Source organism: Hemitrygon akajei, chromosome 1 (genome assembly GCF_048418815.1).
Source record: "Hemitrygon akajei chromosome 1, sHemAka1.3, whole genome shotgun sequence".
NCBI classification, from domain to species: domain Eukaryota; kingdom Metazoa; phylum Chordata; class Chondrichthyes; order Myliobatiformes; family Dasyatidae; genus Hemitrygon; species Hemitrygon akajei.
In genome coordinates this window covers 189,845,588-189,859,904 of record NC_133124.1, presented here as the reverse complement: position 1 = coordinate 189,859,904, position 14,317 = coordinate 189,845,588, and the positions used below count along the sequence as shown (strand labels likewise).

Sequence of the window (14,317 nt, the reverse complement as noted above, 5' to 3'; positions counted from 1 at the left end):
ACACACAGAGCTAGAAATAATGACACACAGTCTGTAAGTTGCACTCCAGACTAGTTTATTTAAACTTCACGGCACTGGCTTTTACGCAGTTCTGTTCCCGCCCTCTCCGGGCGGAAATGACGTCAGTGGTGCATTACAAAAGTCTCTTCCCGCGCACGGGCTTTCATTTTGGGGCTGGCCCTCTCTGCCGACGCACACGCCATTTTGTGAGCCGGTTCGCCTGTGTAGAAAGTGGGTCGCCACATAACGCCCCCCCCCCCCCAGAACCGGCGATACACCCCCCTCAATGTCCACAGTCTGGATCAGCCTCTGTTTGGGCGGTTCTACCTCTGCGTCGTGGTGCCTGAACCTCGACCATATGGGCTGGTTTGAGTCAGTCCACTGTGAAAATCTCCTCTTTCCCCCCCCAATGTCCAGAACGTATGTGGGCCCATTATTCCTGATCACCTAGAACGGCCCCTCGTATGGTCGCTGTAGCAGTGCCCGGTGTGCGCCCCTTCATACAAATACAAATTTACAGTTCTGCAGGTTAGGATCTGTCCGTGCTGTGAAGTCGGTACGGGGGCCAGGTTGCCGAGCCTTTCGCGTAGTCTGTCCAAGACTGCTGCGGGTTCTTCCTCTTGCCCCCTTGGGGCTGGTATGAACTCTCCTGGGACGACCAGGGGCGCGCCGTACACCAACTCGGCCGACGAGGTGTGCAGATCCTCTTTGGGCACCGTGCGGATTCCAAGCAGGATCCAGGGAAGCTTGTCCACTCAGGCGGGCCATGAGAGCCGACTTCAGGTGACGGTGGAAGTGTTCCACCAGTCCGTTCGACTGGGAGGTAGGCAGTTGTGTGGTATAGCTATGTTCCCAACAGGTTGGCCACAGCCAACCACAGGCTGGAGGTGAACTGGGCACCTCTGTCGGAGGTAATGTGGGACGGTATCCCGAAGCGTGCTACCCAGGTTGCAATCAGCGCTCGGGCGCAGGAATCAGCGGTGGTGTCGGTGAGCGGGACCGCCTGGCCATCTCGTAAACCGGTCTACCATAGTTAGGAGGTACCGCACTCCTCGTGACACTGGCAGGGTCCCCACGATATCCACATGAATGTGGTCGAACCTCTGGCGGGTGGGTTCAAACTGCTACGGCAGGGCTTTGGTATGGCGCTGCACCTTGGCTGTTTGGCACTGCGTGCATGTTTTGGCCCATTTGCTGATCTGCTTGCGAAGTCCGTGCCACACAAACTTGCTGGAGACCATCTGGACGGTTGTCCTGACAGACGGGTGCGCCAAGCTGTGTATGGAGTTGAAAACTCGCTGCCTCCAGGATGCCGGGATGATGGGGCAAGGTTAGCCGGTAGCCACGTCACACAGGAGGGTCCTCTCACCTGGGCCTACGAGGAAGTCTTGCAGCTGCAAACCCGAGACTGCGGTCCTGTAGCTGGGCATCTATTCGTCTGCCTGCTGCGCCTCCGCCAGTGCTGCATAGTCCACCCCAGGGACAGGGCCTGGACAGCTGGTCTGGAGAGTGCGTCCTCCACGATGTTGTCCTTTCCCAAGACATACTGGATGTCCGTCGTGTACTCGGAGATGTAGGACAGACGTCACTTGCTGGCAGGCCGACCAGGGATCGGACACCTTCATGAACGCGAAGGTCAACGGTTTTGTGGTCCATGAACGCGGTGAATGGCCGGCCTTCTAAGAAGTACCTGAAATGCCGGATTGCCAGATACAGTGCCAACAGCTCCCGGTCGAAGGCACTGTACTTGAGTTCGGGTGGCCGTAGGTGCCTGCTGAAGAACGCCAGGGGTTGCCAGCACCCCACCAACTGCTGTGTTGGATGCGTCCACTGTAAGGGTGGTTGGAACGTCCATTCTGGGGTGCACCAGCATCGCGGCATCTGCCAAGGCTTCCTTGGCTTTAACGAAAGCAGCCGCGGCCTCTTCGTCCCAAGTAATGACCTTGCCTTTACCCGACATCAGGGTGTACAAAGGACGCATGATATGGGCTGCTGAGGGGAGGAAGTGGTGTTAGAAGTTCACTATACCAACGAACTCCTGCAGGCCTTTGACCGTGTTGGGCCGGGCAAAGTGGCGGATCACATCTACCTTGGCGGGTAGAGGTGTTGCCCCATCTTTGGTAATCCTGTGGTAATCCCAGGAAGTCGATGGTGTCGAGTCCGAACTGGCATTTGGCCAGGTTGATCGTGAGGCCAAAATCACTCAGGCAGGAGTAGAGCTGGCAGAGGTGGGACAGATGCTCCTGACGACTACTGCTGGCTATGAGGATGTCGTCCAAATAGATGAACGCAAAGTGCAGATCGCGTCCCACTGCATCCATTAGCCGCTGGAACGTCTGTGCGGCATTCTTCAGGCTAAACAGCGTTCGGAGGAACTCGAATAGACTGAACGGGGTGATGAGTGCTGTTTTGGGGATATCTTCAGGGTGCACCGGGATTTGATGGTATCTCCGGACAAGGTCTACTTTGGAAAAGATGTTTGCCCCGTGCAGGTTTGCTGCGAAGTCCTGTATGTGCGGCACAGGGGTAGCGGTTTGGAGTGTAGCCTCATTCAGTCTGCAGTAGTCGCCACAAGGTCTCCAGCCCCCGGCTGCTTTGGGCACCATGCATCCTCCTGAAATCCTCCTTCACCAGGCGGAGCCTGTCTGGGGGGAGCCTTCGTGCATGGGCATGGAGGGGTGGTCCCTGGGTCGGGATGTGGTGCTGTACTCCGTGTCTGGGCATGGCTGCCGTGAACTGCGGTGCCAGAATCGATGGAAAGTTCACCAGGAGTCTGGTGAATTCATTGTCAGAGAGCAAGATGGAGTCCAGGTGTGGGGTCACCCAGGGATAACGTCTGGAAAGTCTTGGCATGGACCAGCCTTTTCCCTTGCAAGTCGACCAGCGGGCTGTGAGCTCGCAACAAGTCCGCCCCCAGGAGTGGTTGGGCCACGGCGGCCAGTGTGAAGTCCCACGTGAACCGGCTAGCGCCGAACTGCAGCTGCACTGTGCGGGTGCCGTAGGTCCGTATCGTGCTGCCGTTTGCAGCCCTCAGGGTGGGTCCTGGCTTCCTGTTGCAGGTGTCGTACCCCGTTGGGGGCAAGACGCTGATTTCCGCTCCAGTGTCGACCAAGAAGCGGTGTCCCGACTGTTTGTCCCAGACGTACAAGAGGCTGTCCTAGTGGCCAGCTGCCGTAGCCATTAGCGGCGGCTGGTCCTGGCATTTTTCGGGAACTTGCAGGGCAGGCGACAACAGCGGGTTTCTGTGCCCCACCGCTGGTGGTAGAAACACCACTGTTCATTGGCCTCTTCACTCCTGCCTCTGGGTTGTGTGTGCTCCGTTGCCGGGCCCGGTCTGGCTTGCTGCTGGGCGCGTGACAGACAGACATACTTTATTGATCCTGAGGGAAACTGGGTTTCGTTACAGTCGCACCCACCAAGAAGAGTGTAGAAAATATAGCAATATAAAACAATAAATAATTAAATAATAATAGGTAAATTATGCCAAGTATAATCTCTGTGGATTGGTAATCTGTCCGATGGACGCCCCGCTCTGGCTCTTGGCTTTCCACAGCATGTTTGCCCGGGCTGCCACCTTCCGGGGGTCACTGAAATCTGCATCGCCCAGTAGGAGATGTATGTCCTCGGGCAGTTGCTCTAGGAACGCTTGCTCAAACATGAGGCAGGGTTTGTGTCCGTCAGCCAGGGCCAGCATCTCGTTCATCAATGCTGACGGCAGCCTGTCTCCCAAACCGTGCAGGTGCAGCAAGCGGGTACCTTGCTCATGCCGTGAGAGGCCAAAGGTACCTATGAGCAACACTTTGAATGCTGCATATTGGCCTTCTTCCGGGGGTGACTGTATGAAATCCTCATCCTGGGCGGCTTTCTCTTGTTCAAGGGAGCTCACTACGTAATAGTAACTGGGCTTCTGCTTAGCCAAACCACACGCGTGGTCGCAGCATCCAGAAAGTGGGCAGTTTTAACAAAACTGCGTGAACAGATGAAGAGTTGATCATCTTTGGTCCAAATCCCGTTTGGACCATCGGGGTCACCAATGTAGCGATGTGCTACACACAGAGCTAGAAATAACGACACACAGTCTGTAAGTTGCACACCAGACTAGCTTATTCAAACTTCACGGCACTGGCTTTTACGCAGTTCCATTCCCGCCCTCTCCGGGTGGAAATAACGTCAGAGGTGCATTACAAAAAGTCTCTTCCCGCACGCGGGATTTCTCCCCTTGTTGGTGAAGAAGGCCCAGCGCCATTTTGTGAGCCAGTTCGCCTGTGTAGAAAGTGGGTCGCCACACTGGCATATTTCAAACTCCAAGTTAATAATTAGCAATTTTTAAAAGAATACAATACATCAAAGGCAAACAGCTTAAATTGGTTATCAGTACTCAGGAAGAAAATTACCAAATAACTGCTGCTCACTTCTAAGTCTTAATTGTTTAATTTGTTATTGTTTAATCAGTTAAGGTTTTCCACAGAACAAACTGAACCACATTTAAGGTTGTGAAATTGAGTGGCTGTGCTAAACAATTGTTATTTGGCAAGTAATGTGACAATGTTCAGAGTTCATTTGAATTTTCCTGACAGCAAAAATTCGGGCTATTGCCTCATGACTATTAAACTGTGTCCAGTCGCCCTCTGATAAGAAGGAATGGTGCAATTTTATCCTTACTATTGACAGTAGGCCTAATGATTACTGTCATATTCCAAGCACATAAGATTTATGACAGCAATAAGCTGCAACATGCTTATTAGAAGCAAGCAACCTGTGGAAATAAATCAGCCAAATTAATTCTCTACCAAGTCTTTCAAAGTATGATATTGCAATCATTCTGACAATGTGGGGCACCACAAAATAGGTACTACAGCAACACACAAAATGCTGGATGAACTCAGCTAGTCAGTTAGTATCTACAGAAATGAATAAATAGTCTACAGTTCAGCTGAGACCCTCTTCAGAAACTACCTCCGTTCAGATGTCTGACTATTTCTTCCTTGATTATAGGTTCAATCATTTTCCAACTACAGTCGGCCCTCAGCCCTCCTTATCCGCGAGTTTCGCATCTGCGGATTCAACCAACCGCGAATCGAGAAAACCCGGAAGTGCTCTTCCAGCACTCGTTGTTCGAGCATGTACAGACTTTTTTCTTGTCATTATTCCCTAAACAATGCAGTATAACAACTATTTTACATAGCATTTACATTGTATTAGGCATTATAAGTAATCTAGAGATGACTTAGTATATGGGAGGATGTGCGTGAGTTATTGTGGATCGGGATTGAAAAAAATAGGGAGTTCTCTTACTAAGTAAGTCGAAACAGGTACATCTGGTATTACTTAGCGTCAATTAGTCAAGCATTTGTCTTAGTATATATTTTACCTTTCTATGCAGACAAAACACTTAAGAACGTATGTTTCAGTGCCGGGCTTGGGAACGGAAGTTTCCAAATGCAAGCCAGTGACAGACCGCTCCCAAGCGCACTCTCCATCCGGCCGGGTTGATGTGGAAGTTCAAAAACTCAAAACCCAATAATTAAACCACTGCGTTGCTTAGTAATAATTGTAGCTTTCATCAGGGCAGGGCCTTTCTCACTTTATCCTATAAAATTACTCCGATCGTTGACCAACGTAGCTTAACGCTTTTACAGTGACCGATGGCGTTTCACCTTTTTCCGATTGCTTTATTACTTCCACTTTATTTTCAATTGTGATCGTGATTATTTTCGTGGACAGAAACACCGCGGATTCAGAGCACCACCACCGGGTCCTAAGGTCCACCGCATTGAGACAGGTTGAATAAGGGACTTGAGCATCCGTGTTTTTTGGTATCCATGAGGGGTCCCGGAACCAATCCCTCGCGGATAAGGAGGGCTGACTGTACATACATTAAGCTAGCTGGCCTATAGTTACCCACCTTTTGCCTACACCTTTTGATAAACAGAGATGACATCTGTTATCTTCCAATCTGCTGGGACTATTGGAGTATAAAGTTGCATTGTTTGCTGTGTAACCAAAACTATGTAGTCAGCTTTGTGTTTGCTATTTGCTATGTATGTATCCAATTTAGTAGAATGAAATCTCTGTATTGTCTCTGTACTATTGAACACATCAGTGACTTAAGAATGTAGCCAAATAAGAAGATATTGGTGTGTTAATGACAGGCTAGCTAAGAGATGTAGATTAGAACATGATTACCGTAGATTTCGCACTACAGAGCGCACCTGATTAAAAGCCGCTGGCTCTAATTTTAGAAATAAAATCAATTTTGTACTTGTACAGGCCGCACCGGATTTTCGGGCCGCAGGTGTCCCACGTTGTAATATGAGATATTTACACAGAAAGATATTACACGTGAGGATTTTTTAACTTTTAATTAAATCCATATGGTAACATAAACAAATACATATTGCAAATGCTTTTTTTCGAACCGTGCCTGTAACGCGGCTACTTTTAAATATACGTTGCGTATACTTTTTTACTGAACAACATTCCAATATCTCCTAACGACTGGTAAAAAATATATATACTGCAGCCTACCAGGAAAAGTTATTGATCGCCTTTAACATAAAAGCAGTGTTTTGGCTCCGCCGCTCACCCCCCGCCTTCCCGTTTATCGCAAACCGGTATCCCACAAGACGCGGCGAAACCGGGTGTGACGTCATAGCATCCCGGGATGTAGTACAGAAAACAAATATAGTTAAAACAGTTCTAACTTTAACTAACAAATGAATTAATAAGCGAAAATATTATAAACTAAATAACTGCCATAAAGGCAGCACAATGCTTTTCTTCGAGTGTTTTCCATGTTGATGAGGGCGAGTACAAATGACTGATTTACAATAATTTAATTGTGAAAGTGTGCTTGATTTATCGTACAATTTCATTGGACCTCTGTGAACTACTCATCAATTTTATTGGTCTACTGTTACGAGGCAAAATGTTTTTGGCGGCATGAAAAAAAATCATGCATTAGCCGCACCGTATTAAAGGCCGCAGAGTTCAAAGCAGTTCAAAATGTGGGAAAAAAGTAGCGGCTTATAATCCGACATCTACAGTAAGTCAATGGGTAGAAACAATAGTGGCAGATGTACTTGTGATACGCAACTATAGACTGATTGGATATGCTAATGCAACTAAACCAGGAGATTGCTATAAAAAATGCTATGTACAAGGATCGGTGGGCAATCAGCGACTAGCTCACTGACTGTCTCAGCTTTCATTTGCAAAGTTTAACACTTCTTGAAGAATCTTCTGCGTCTCCTGGTCATTTGTGGGGCACAAGAAACCACGACAAAAATTGGCGTAGTCGGATCGGAAAGAGACCCGCGGAAAGGAAACGGCAGATTGGGGACGCTTCCCAGTCCTCTTAGGGACCCCCACAGGGCTAACAGAATTAAGGGTGCACCCAAACAAAAGGTAAGCGCTTTTTGCGACAATTTGGACTAAGAATTCTGTTGGTTTTGGGGAGGTCTTGGAGTCTCAGAAGTGTGGAACCACTGCCGAAGTTTCTCTCTGGTCCAAAGAATCTGGCAGAATTGGGGGTTAACAGGAGGCTCAGAGGATTGATCGAGAACACTGCAGTGAGGGTAAGTACAAATAAGCTAATAAGAAGTTAAGTGAAGAAAAATTCCACGTGGTGTTGGTAAGTCCCTGTGGATACCGCTTCGTATGAAACTAAGGTCTGAACGGGCAGGGAAAGAAAAAATAGAGAAAATCTTTGTGGGTACCGCCTTAAGAGATAAGGGTCTGAATAGTCGAGGTGCATAGAGAAAATCCCTGTGGATACCCGCTTCATATGAAACGAAGGTCTGAACGGGCAGGGAAAGGAAAAATAGAGAAAATCCTCATGGATACCACTCTATGTAGAGGTCTGTACGAGCAGAACAGAATAGGAAACAAGGACAGTCCAATATATACCGTAGATTCCGGACTACAGAGCGCACCTGATTAAAAGCCGCTGGCTCTAATTTTAGAAATAAAATCAATTTTTTAATTGTAAAGGCCGCACCGGATTTTAGGCCGCACCGCTACTTTTAAATATACATACGTATCGGTAACACAAATTACGTTGCATATACTTTTTTACTGAACAGCACGAACAACATTCCAATATCTCCTAGCGACTGGTAAAAAATATATATACTGCAGCCTACCAGGAAAAGTTATTGATTGCCTTTAACTTAAAAGCAGCGTTTTCGCTCGGGTCTGACGCGCTCGCGTAACGCGATCGGGTCTAATCGGGTCTGACGCGCTTGCGTAACGCGATCGGGTCTAATCGGGTCTGATGCGCTTGCGTAACGCGATCGGGTCTAATCGGGTCTGATGCGCTTGGGTCTGACGCGCTTGCGTAACGCGATCGGGTCTAATCGGGTCTGATGCGCTCGGGTCTGACGTGCTCGGGTCTTGCTTTTCTTCGAGTATTTTCCATGTTGATGAGGGTGAGTACAAATGACTGATTTACAATAATTTAATTGTGAAAGTGCGCTTGATTTATCGTACAATTTCATTGGACCTCTGTGAACTACTCATCAATTTTATTGGTCTACTGTTACGAGGCAAAATGTTTACGAGGCGGCATGAAAAAAAACCATGTATTAGCCGCTCTGGATTAAAGGCCGCAGAGTTCAAAGCTGTTCAAAATGTGGGAAAAAAGTAGCGGCTTATAATCCGGAATCTACTGTAGTTTAAAGCGCTGGTAGATAGACGATAGACAAGGCATAGAATTAGAGTAAATAATATTATCCAGTAAACGAACTGTGAATCTCTGAAATACCTTAAAAAGAGAGAACATGACAGGTAAAGGAACGGCAGTAGAGATTCTCAGCAAAAAATCCCGGTAAATAAATATGAGATCACAAAAACTTCAGAAGAATGGGAAAAAAGAACCAAAAACCTGGTCACAAAATGGCCAAGAGAAGGAACGTTTGATGTAAGCTTGTGCAAAGAAATGGAGACACTAATTAAAAATTACAAACCAAAAGATAAATGCAAAAAAGAGAACGAGAAATGGAAGTGTTAAAACTCTTCAGAACGGAGGGAGAAAGGCTGAGGAGGACAGGTAGAATATTGATTACAAGCGAGGAAGACACTAAGGTGCTGGAGAAACAGCCTGTTAGAGAGAGAGGAAGGTACAGTGAGAAGCTGGCTTCAGCTCTGTACCCGGATGCGAAAGAAACAGAAAGGCCCCCTCCCTATAATGAGGAAGGAACCCCTAAGCAGTGCCCCCTGCTGACGGGAACAGTAAACATGCAGGGAGAAGTACAAGTTTGGGATAATGAGGAAAAAAGACAATACGAGAAGGAAAAAGCGGCGATATGGAAGGAGATACAGGCAGAAAGGATAAAGGTGGAACAGGCAAAGAGAGAAATGAAAGAGATTGAACGGATGAAATACTTGAGAGAGGAAAAGGAGTATGAGGAGTATCAGTTATACCATAGAAATCAACAGACTAGAAAAGAAAGTGGCTCATCAGGGCAGGAAGAGCTGAGGCATTCAAGAGGAAGTGGGAAAAAAGATAGGAGATGAGAGTCTTGGAGAAACATAAGAGAGAAGGGAATCAAGCACGAGTAAGGATCATGAGGAGTCCCTGCCACAGGTGTACAGACACGGACAGGAAGAAAGAGAAGGTGACTCATTGGAGGAGCAAGAGTTAAGTGGAGAGAGAGAGGATGCGAGAATTTGTGGGGAAGAGGAAGGAGGCAGAAGCCTAGAAGAGCAGAAGGAGGCGTTAGGAAAGCGACTTGCGGAAGTAGAGAGAGAGCTAGATAAGTTACTGAGAGGGGATTGCCAGAGGAGATGCGAAAAATACTCCAGGGACCAACCAAGTATTGAATCAGGACAGAAAGGAAGAACTCCACAGGGAGACTGAGGGAAGAAGAGGACCCTGGAGAAATTTGTGTGGGAGGCAGTAAAGACATACCCTAAGACAGATGGGGAGTCAGGCGAGCAGGAGAGCCAGGGCAGGTGGGAAGAAGGAGGAAGAATGATGCCGTTGTTAGTTAAAGGATCAGGACAAGTGCAGTATATCCCTTGGGGATCCCCAGGACCTAGAAGGGCTGAAAAACACTCTGCCCAATCTACATGAAGGAGCAGGGAAATGGATTAGAGCCTTTGAAGAAGAAACAGCGGGACGATTATTGGCTATGGGAGATTTGAAGGCATTATTGATAAGGTTGATGGGAACCTCGAAATTTAAAGAACTAATGGAAATGGCTGGCATAGTAAACTCGAACGACCAGAGAACTGATGGAGATGGGTTTGACAGAGTGAGGCAGAGGGTATGGCAGGCCCTCAGGAAGCTTTACCCACCCAAAGTGGACCCCAAAGCCTGAAAGGGGGATCCACTGGGAGACACAAAAAACCCAGCAGCCTACATAGAAAACCAGTTGAAAAGGTGGAGACTGGGGACTGAGCAAGAGGTGGAAAATAGCTTATTTATCACCACACTGTTCCGACATAGCATTTTGGATGCAATGCCTCCGCAAGTAAAATCCAAACTGGAGGAAGTGGTTGGGCTGACCTCAATGATCCCACAAGAATTTAGAGACCATTTAGTCCATGTGGTTGAGAAATACCGGAAACACAAACGAAGGTTGGCTGAGCAGCAGGAAGAGGTGCAAAGAAAGTTAATACAAATGCAGCTCGAAGAACTCAAAAAGAAGGAAAAAGAGAAAAGCCATTTCAAGTACTGCTGAAGGATCTCAGCATGAAATGTTCACTGTACTCCTTTCCATAGATGCTGACTGGCCTACTGAGTTCCTCCAGTATTTTGTGTGTGTTACTTGGATTTCCCACATCTGCCAATGTTCTGTTGTTGTTGAGATGTGAATACCCGCCCCCTACAGAATCCCCGCGCGGGACGGGACTGTGAATACCCGCCCCCTACAGAATCCCAGCCCGGGACGGGACTGTGAATACCCGCCCCCTACAGAATCCCCGCCCGGGACGGGACTGTGAATACCCGCCCCCTACAGAATCCCCGCCCGGGACGGGACTGTGAATACCCGCCCCCTACAGCATCCCCGCCCGGGACGGGGACTGTGAATACCCGCCCCCTACAGCATCCCCGCCCGGGACGGGACTGTGAATACCCGCCCCCTACAGCATCCCCGCCCGGGACGGGACTGTGAATACCCGCCCCCTACAGAATCCCCGCACGGGACGGGACTGTAAATACCCGCCCCCTACAGAATCCCCGCCCGGGCCGGGACTGTGAATACCCGCCCACTACAGAATCCCCGCCCGGGACGGGACTGTGAATACCCGCCCCCTACAGCATCCCCGCCCGGGACGGGACTGTGAATCCCCGCCCCCTACAGAACCCCACCCGGGACGGGACTGTGAATACCCCGCACGGGACGGGACTGTGAATCCCCGGACGGGACGGGACTGTGAATACCCGCCCCCTACAGAATCCCCGCACGGGACAGGACTGTGAATACCCGCCCCCTACAGAATCCCCGCACGGGACGGGACTGTGAATACCCGCACGGGACAGGACTGTGAATACCCGCCCCCTACAGAATCCCCGCACGGGACGGGACTGTGAATACCCGCCCCCTACAGCATCCCCGCCCGGGACGGGACTGTGAATACCCGCCCCCTACAGAATCCCCGCACTGGACGGGACTGTAAATACCCGCCCCCTACAGAATCCCCGCCCGGGACGAGACATCCCCGCCCGGGACGGGACTGTGAATACCCGCCCCCTACAGAATCCCCGCACGGGACGGGACTGTGAATACCCGCCCCCTACAGAATCCCCGCACGGGACGGGACTGTGAATACCCGCCCCCTACAGAATCCCCGCACGGGACGGGACTGTGAATACCCGCCCCCTACAGAATCCCCGCACGGGACGGGACTGTGAATACCCGCCCCCTACAGAATCCCCGCCCGGGACGGGACTGTGAATACCCGCCCCCTACAGAATCCCCGCCCGGGACGGGACTGTGAATACCCGCCCCCTACAGAATCCCCGCCCGGGACGGGACTGTGAATACCCGCCCCCTACAGAACCCCGCCCGGGACGGGACTGTGAATACCCGCCCCCTACAGAATCCCCGCCCGGGACGGGACTGTGAATACCCGCCCCCTACAGAATCCCCGCCCGGGACGGGACTGTGAATACCCGCCCCCTACAGAATCCCCGCCCGGGACGGGACTGTGAATACCCGCCCCCTACAGAATCCCCGCCCGGGACGGGACTGTGAATACCCGCCCCCTACAGAATCCCCGCCCGGGACGGGACTGTGAATACCCGCCCCCTACAGAATCCCCGCCCGGGACGGGACTGTGAATACCCGCCCCCTACAGAATCCCCGCCCGGGACGGGACTGTGAATACCCGCCCCCTACAGAATCCCCGCCCGGGACGGGACTGTGAATACCCGCCCCCTACAGAATCCCCGCCCGGGACGGGACTGTGAATACCCGCCCCCTACAGAATCCCAGCCTGGGACGGGACTGTGAATACCCGCCCCCTACAGAATCCCCGCCCGTGACGGGACTGTGAATCCCCGCCCCCTACAGCATCCCCGACTCCGTGTCGTTATCTCAGCGCTGCGTGTATCACCCCGCTACAACAGCACAGAAAGCTAAAGCCCAAAAAGCAGGAAAATGGGATTAACATAGGTAGCCACTTGATGCCCAGTGAGATAAACGAGCAGACGAATTAGTCTCCATGCTGTCTAACCATGAAAACAATTAAGTCAAACTGATTTTATTAGCAAGAAAAGTGCAAAATAAAAAAGTTTGCAAACTCACTAACAGGGGACACAACTTTTCAGAATTTTGATTTACTGTTTACTTACATTCGTTAATATTATGTTCATTTGATACTGATGCTTCATTTGTGCAAAATCAGCCCAAGTGCTGCAGTGTGTCCTGAAACCGCTCAGCAAGGGCACTGATTTGACACGAACGGTGGACCACGGACTGCTGTGAAGTACACCGTCCGGCAGAGCAGGGTAGTGGTGCTTCAGGGGCTCGGGGAGGGACCCTGCTCTGCTCTGCCGGTGCATGGACCCAAATTCACGTGAACACATCACTCACCTGAAAACCTCGCCCGCCATCGCCGCTCGCGTAACGCCGTCCACTTGCGGAAACAGGGCTCAAATTTATCGGCTTCCGCTGCTCGACCCGCCCGCCTCGCACTCCCATTGGTCGACCACCTGCGGGAACAGCGGCCTCCCCTCCGATTTATCGGTTTCCGCTGCTCGACCCGCCTACCTCGCACTCCCATTGGTCGACCACCTGCGGGAACAGCGGCCTCCCCTCCGATTTATCGGTTTCCGCTGCTCGACCCGCCCACCTCGCACTCCCATTGGTCGACCACCTGCGGGAACAGCGGCCTCCCCTCCGATTTATCGGCTTCCGCCGCTCGACCCGCCCACCTCGCACTCTCATTGGCTGCGGTACGCATTCCAACTTGATTGGCGCCCCGCTTCATTTGGTTATCCTTGTGTGGTAACGGCTGAGATTGGAGGTAAAAGTGCTAAAACTTCTACTCTTTGAGGTTTGAAGCATTTCTGCAAACGGTTTGGTCCGTCTGTAAAGATGTGGACTGAGGAGAATAGAAAGCGGTTTGCTCTCTGATGAGGTTCAGCCGGCACCGGGGCCTATCGAGAGCTGGGATCCTCGCTCTAGCTTGGTTCTGTCGATCTGAACCAGTGAGCTCACACTGTAAATGTGCATTACACGTGAAATGTCAAACTGCATCCAAATCAAATTAATGGACGCAGATGTAGAAATTCCCTGCTGTGTATTCGGTCTGAAGTCCAATTAATTAGATCAGCACTCTCTCATCCCCAAATGCTTTTCCCACCCAGCATCAAAGGCTGACTCAGACAATTGCTTATGTTGTGCAGCTTCTCAAGGTAGCCGATGGCTCAAATTCAGATAGTTCAATTTAATATACGAGAATGTATACAGTATACAACCTGAAATTCTTACGGACATTCGCGAAACAAGGGTTTAAACTAGAGTTGCAGGGGGATGGGAACCAGAGAATTAGAGCCGGAGAGGTCATGGGAACATTTTGTTAACATACAAGTATCTGGGAGTACAGTTGGACGAGAAGCTAGACTGGACTGCCAACACAGATGCCTTGTGCAGGAAGGCACAGAGTCGACTGTACTTCCTTAGAAGGTTGGCGTCATTCAATGTCTGTAGTGAGATGCTGAAGATGTTCTATAGGTCAGTTGTGGAGAGCGCCCTCTTCTTTGTGGTGGCGTGTTGGGGAGGAAGCATTAAGAAGAAGGACGCCTCACGTCTTAATAAGCTGATAAGGAAGGCGGGCTCTGTCGTGGGCAAAGTACTGGAGAGTT

At 50.3% G+C, this 14,317-nt stretch overlaps 2 protein-coding genes across 5 annotated transcripts in view; one reads left to right on the top strand and one right to left on the bottom strand.

Annotated features, from left to right (window-relative positions):
• LOC140733743 (putative aminopeptidase W07G4.4) overlaps positions 1-13,154 on the bottom strand; it is a 71,972-nt gene extending 58,818 nt beyond the window's left edge. Inside the window, exon 1 of the mRNA XM_073057471.1 lies at positions 13,044-13,154. Coding sequence (XP_072913572.1) covers positions 13,044-13,063 — 20 coding nt within the window. The 5' untranslated portion in view covers positions 13,064-13,154. The remainder of the gene's footprint in view (positions 1-13,043) is intronic.
• Positions 13,155-13,378: 224 nt separating this feature from the next.
• The window catches only part of fahd2a (fumarylacetoacetate hydrolase domain containing 2A), a 44,252-nt gene continuing 43,313 nt past the window's right edge, over positions 13,379-14,317 (top strand). For 2 of the 4 annotated variants that reach the window (XM_073057445.1, XM_073057436.1), the window contains exon 1: positions 13,379-13,476. The gene's annotated coding sequence lies outside the window, so the exon portion shown is untranslated. The remainder of the gene's footprint in view (positions 13,477-14,317) is intronic. The other 2 variants (XM_073057458.1, XM_073057452.1) reach the window with 2 other exon arrangements.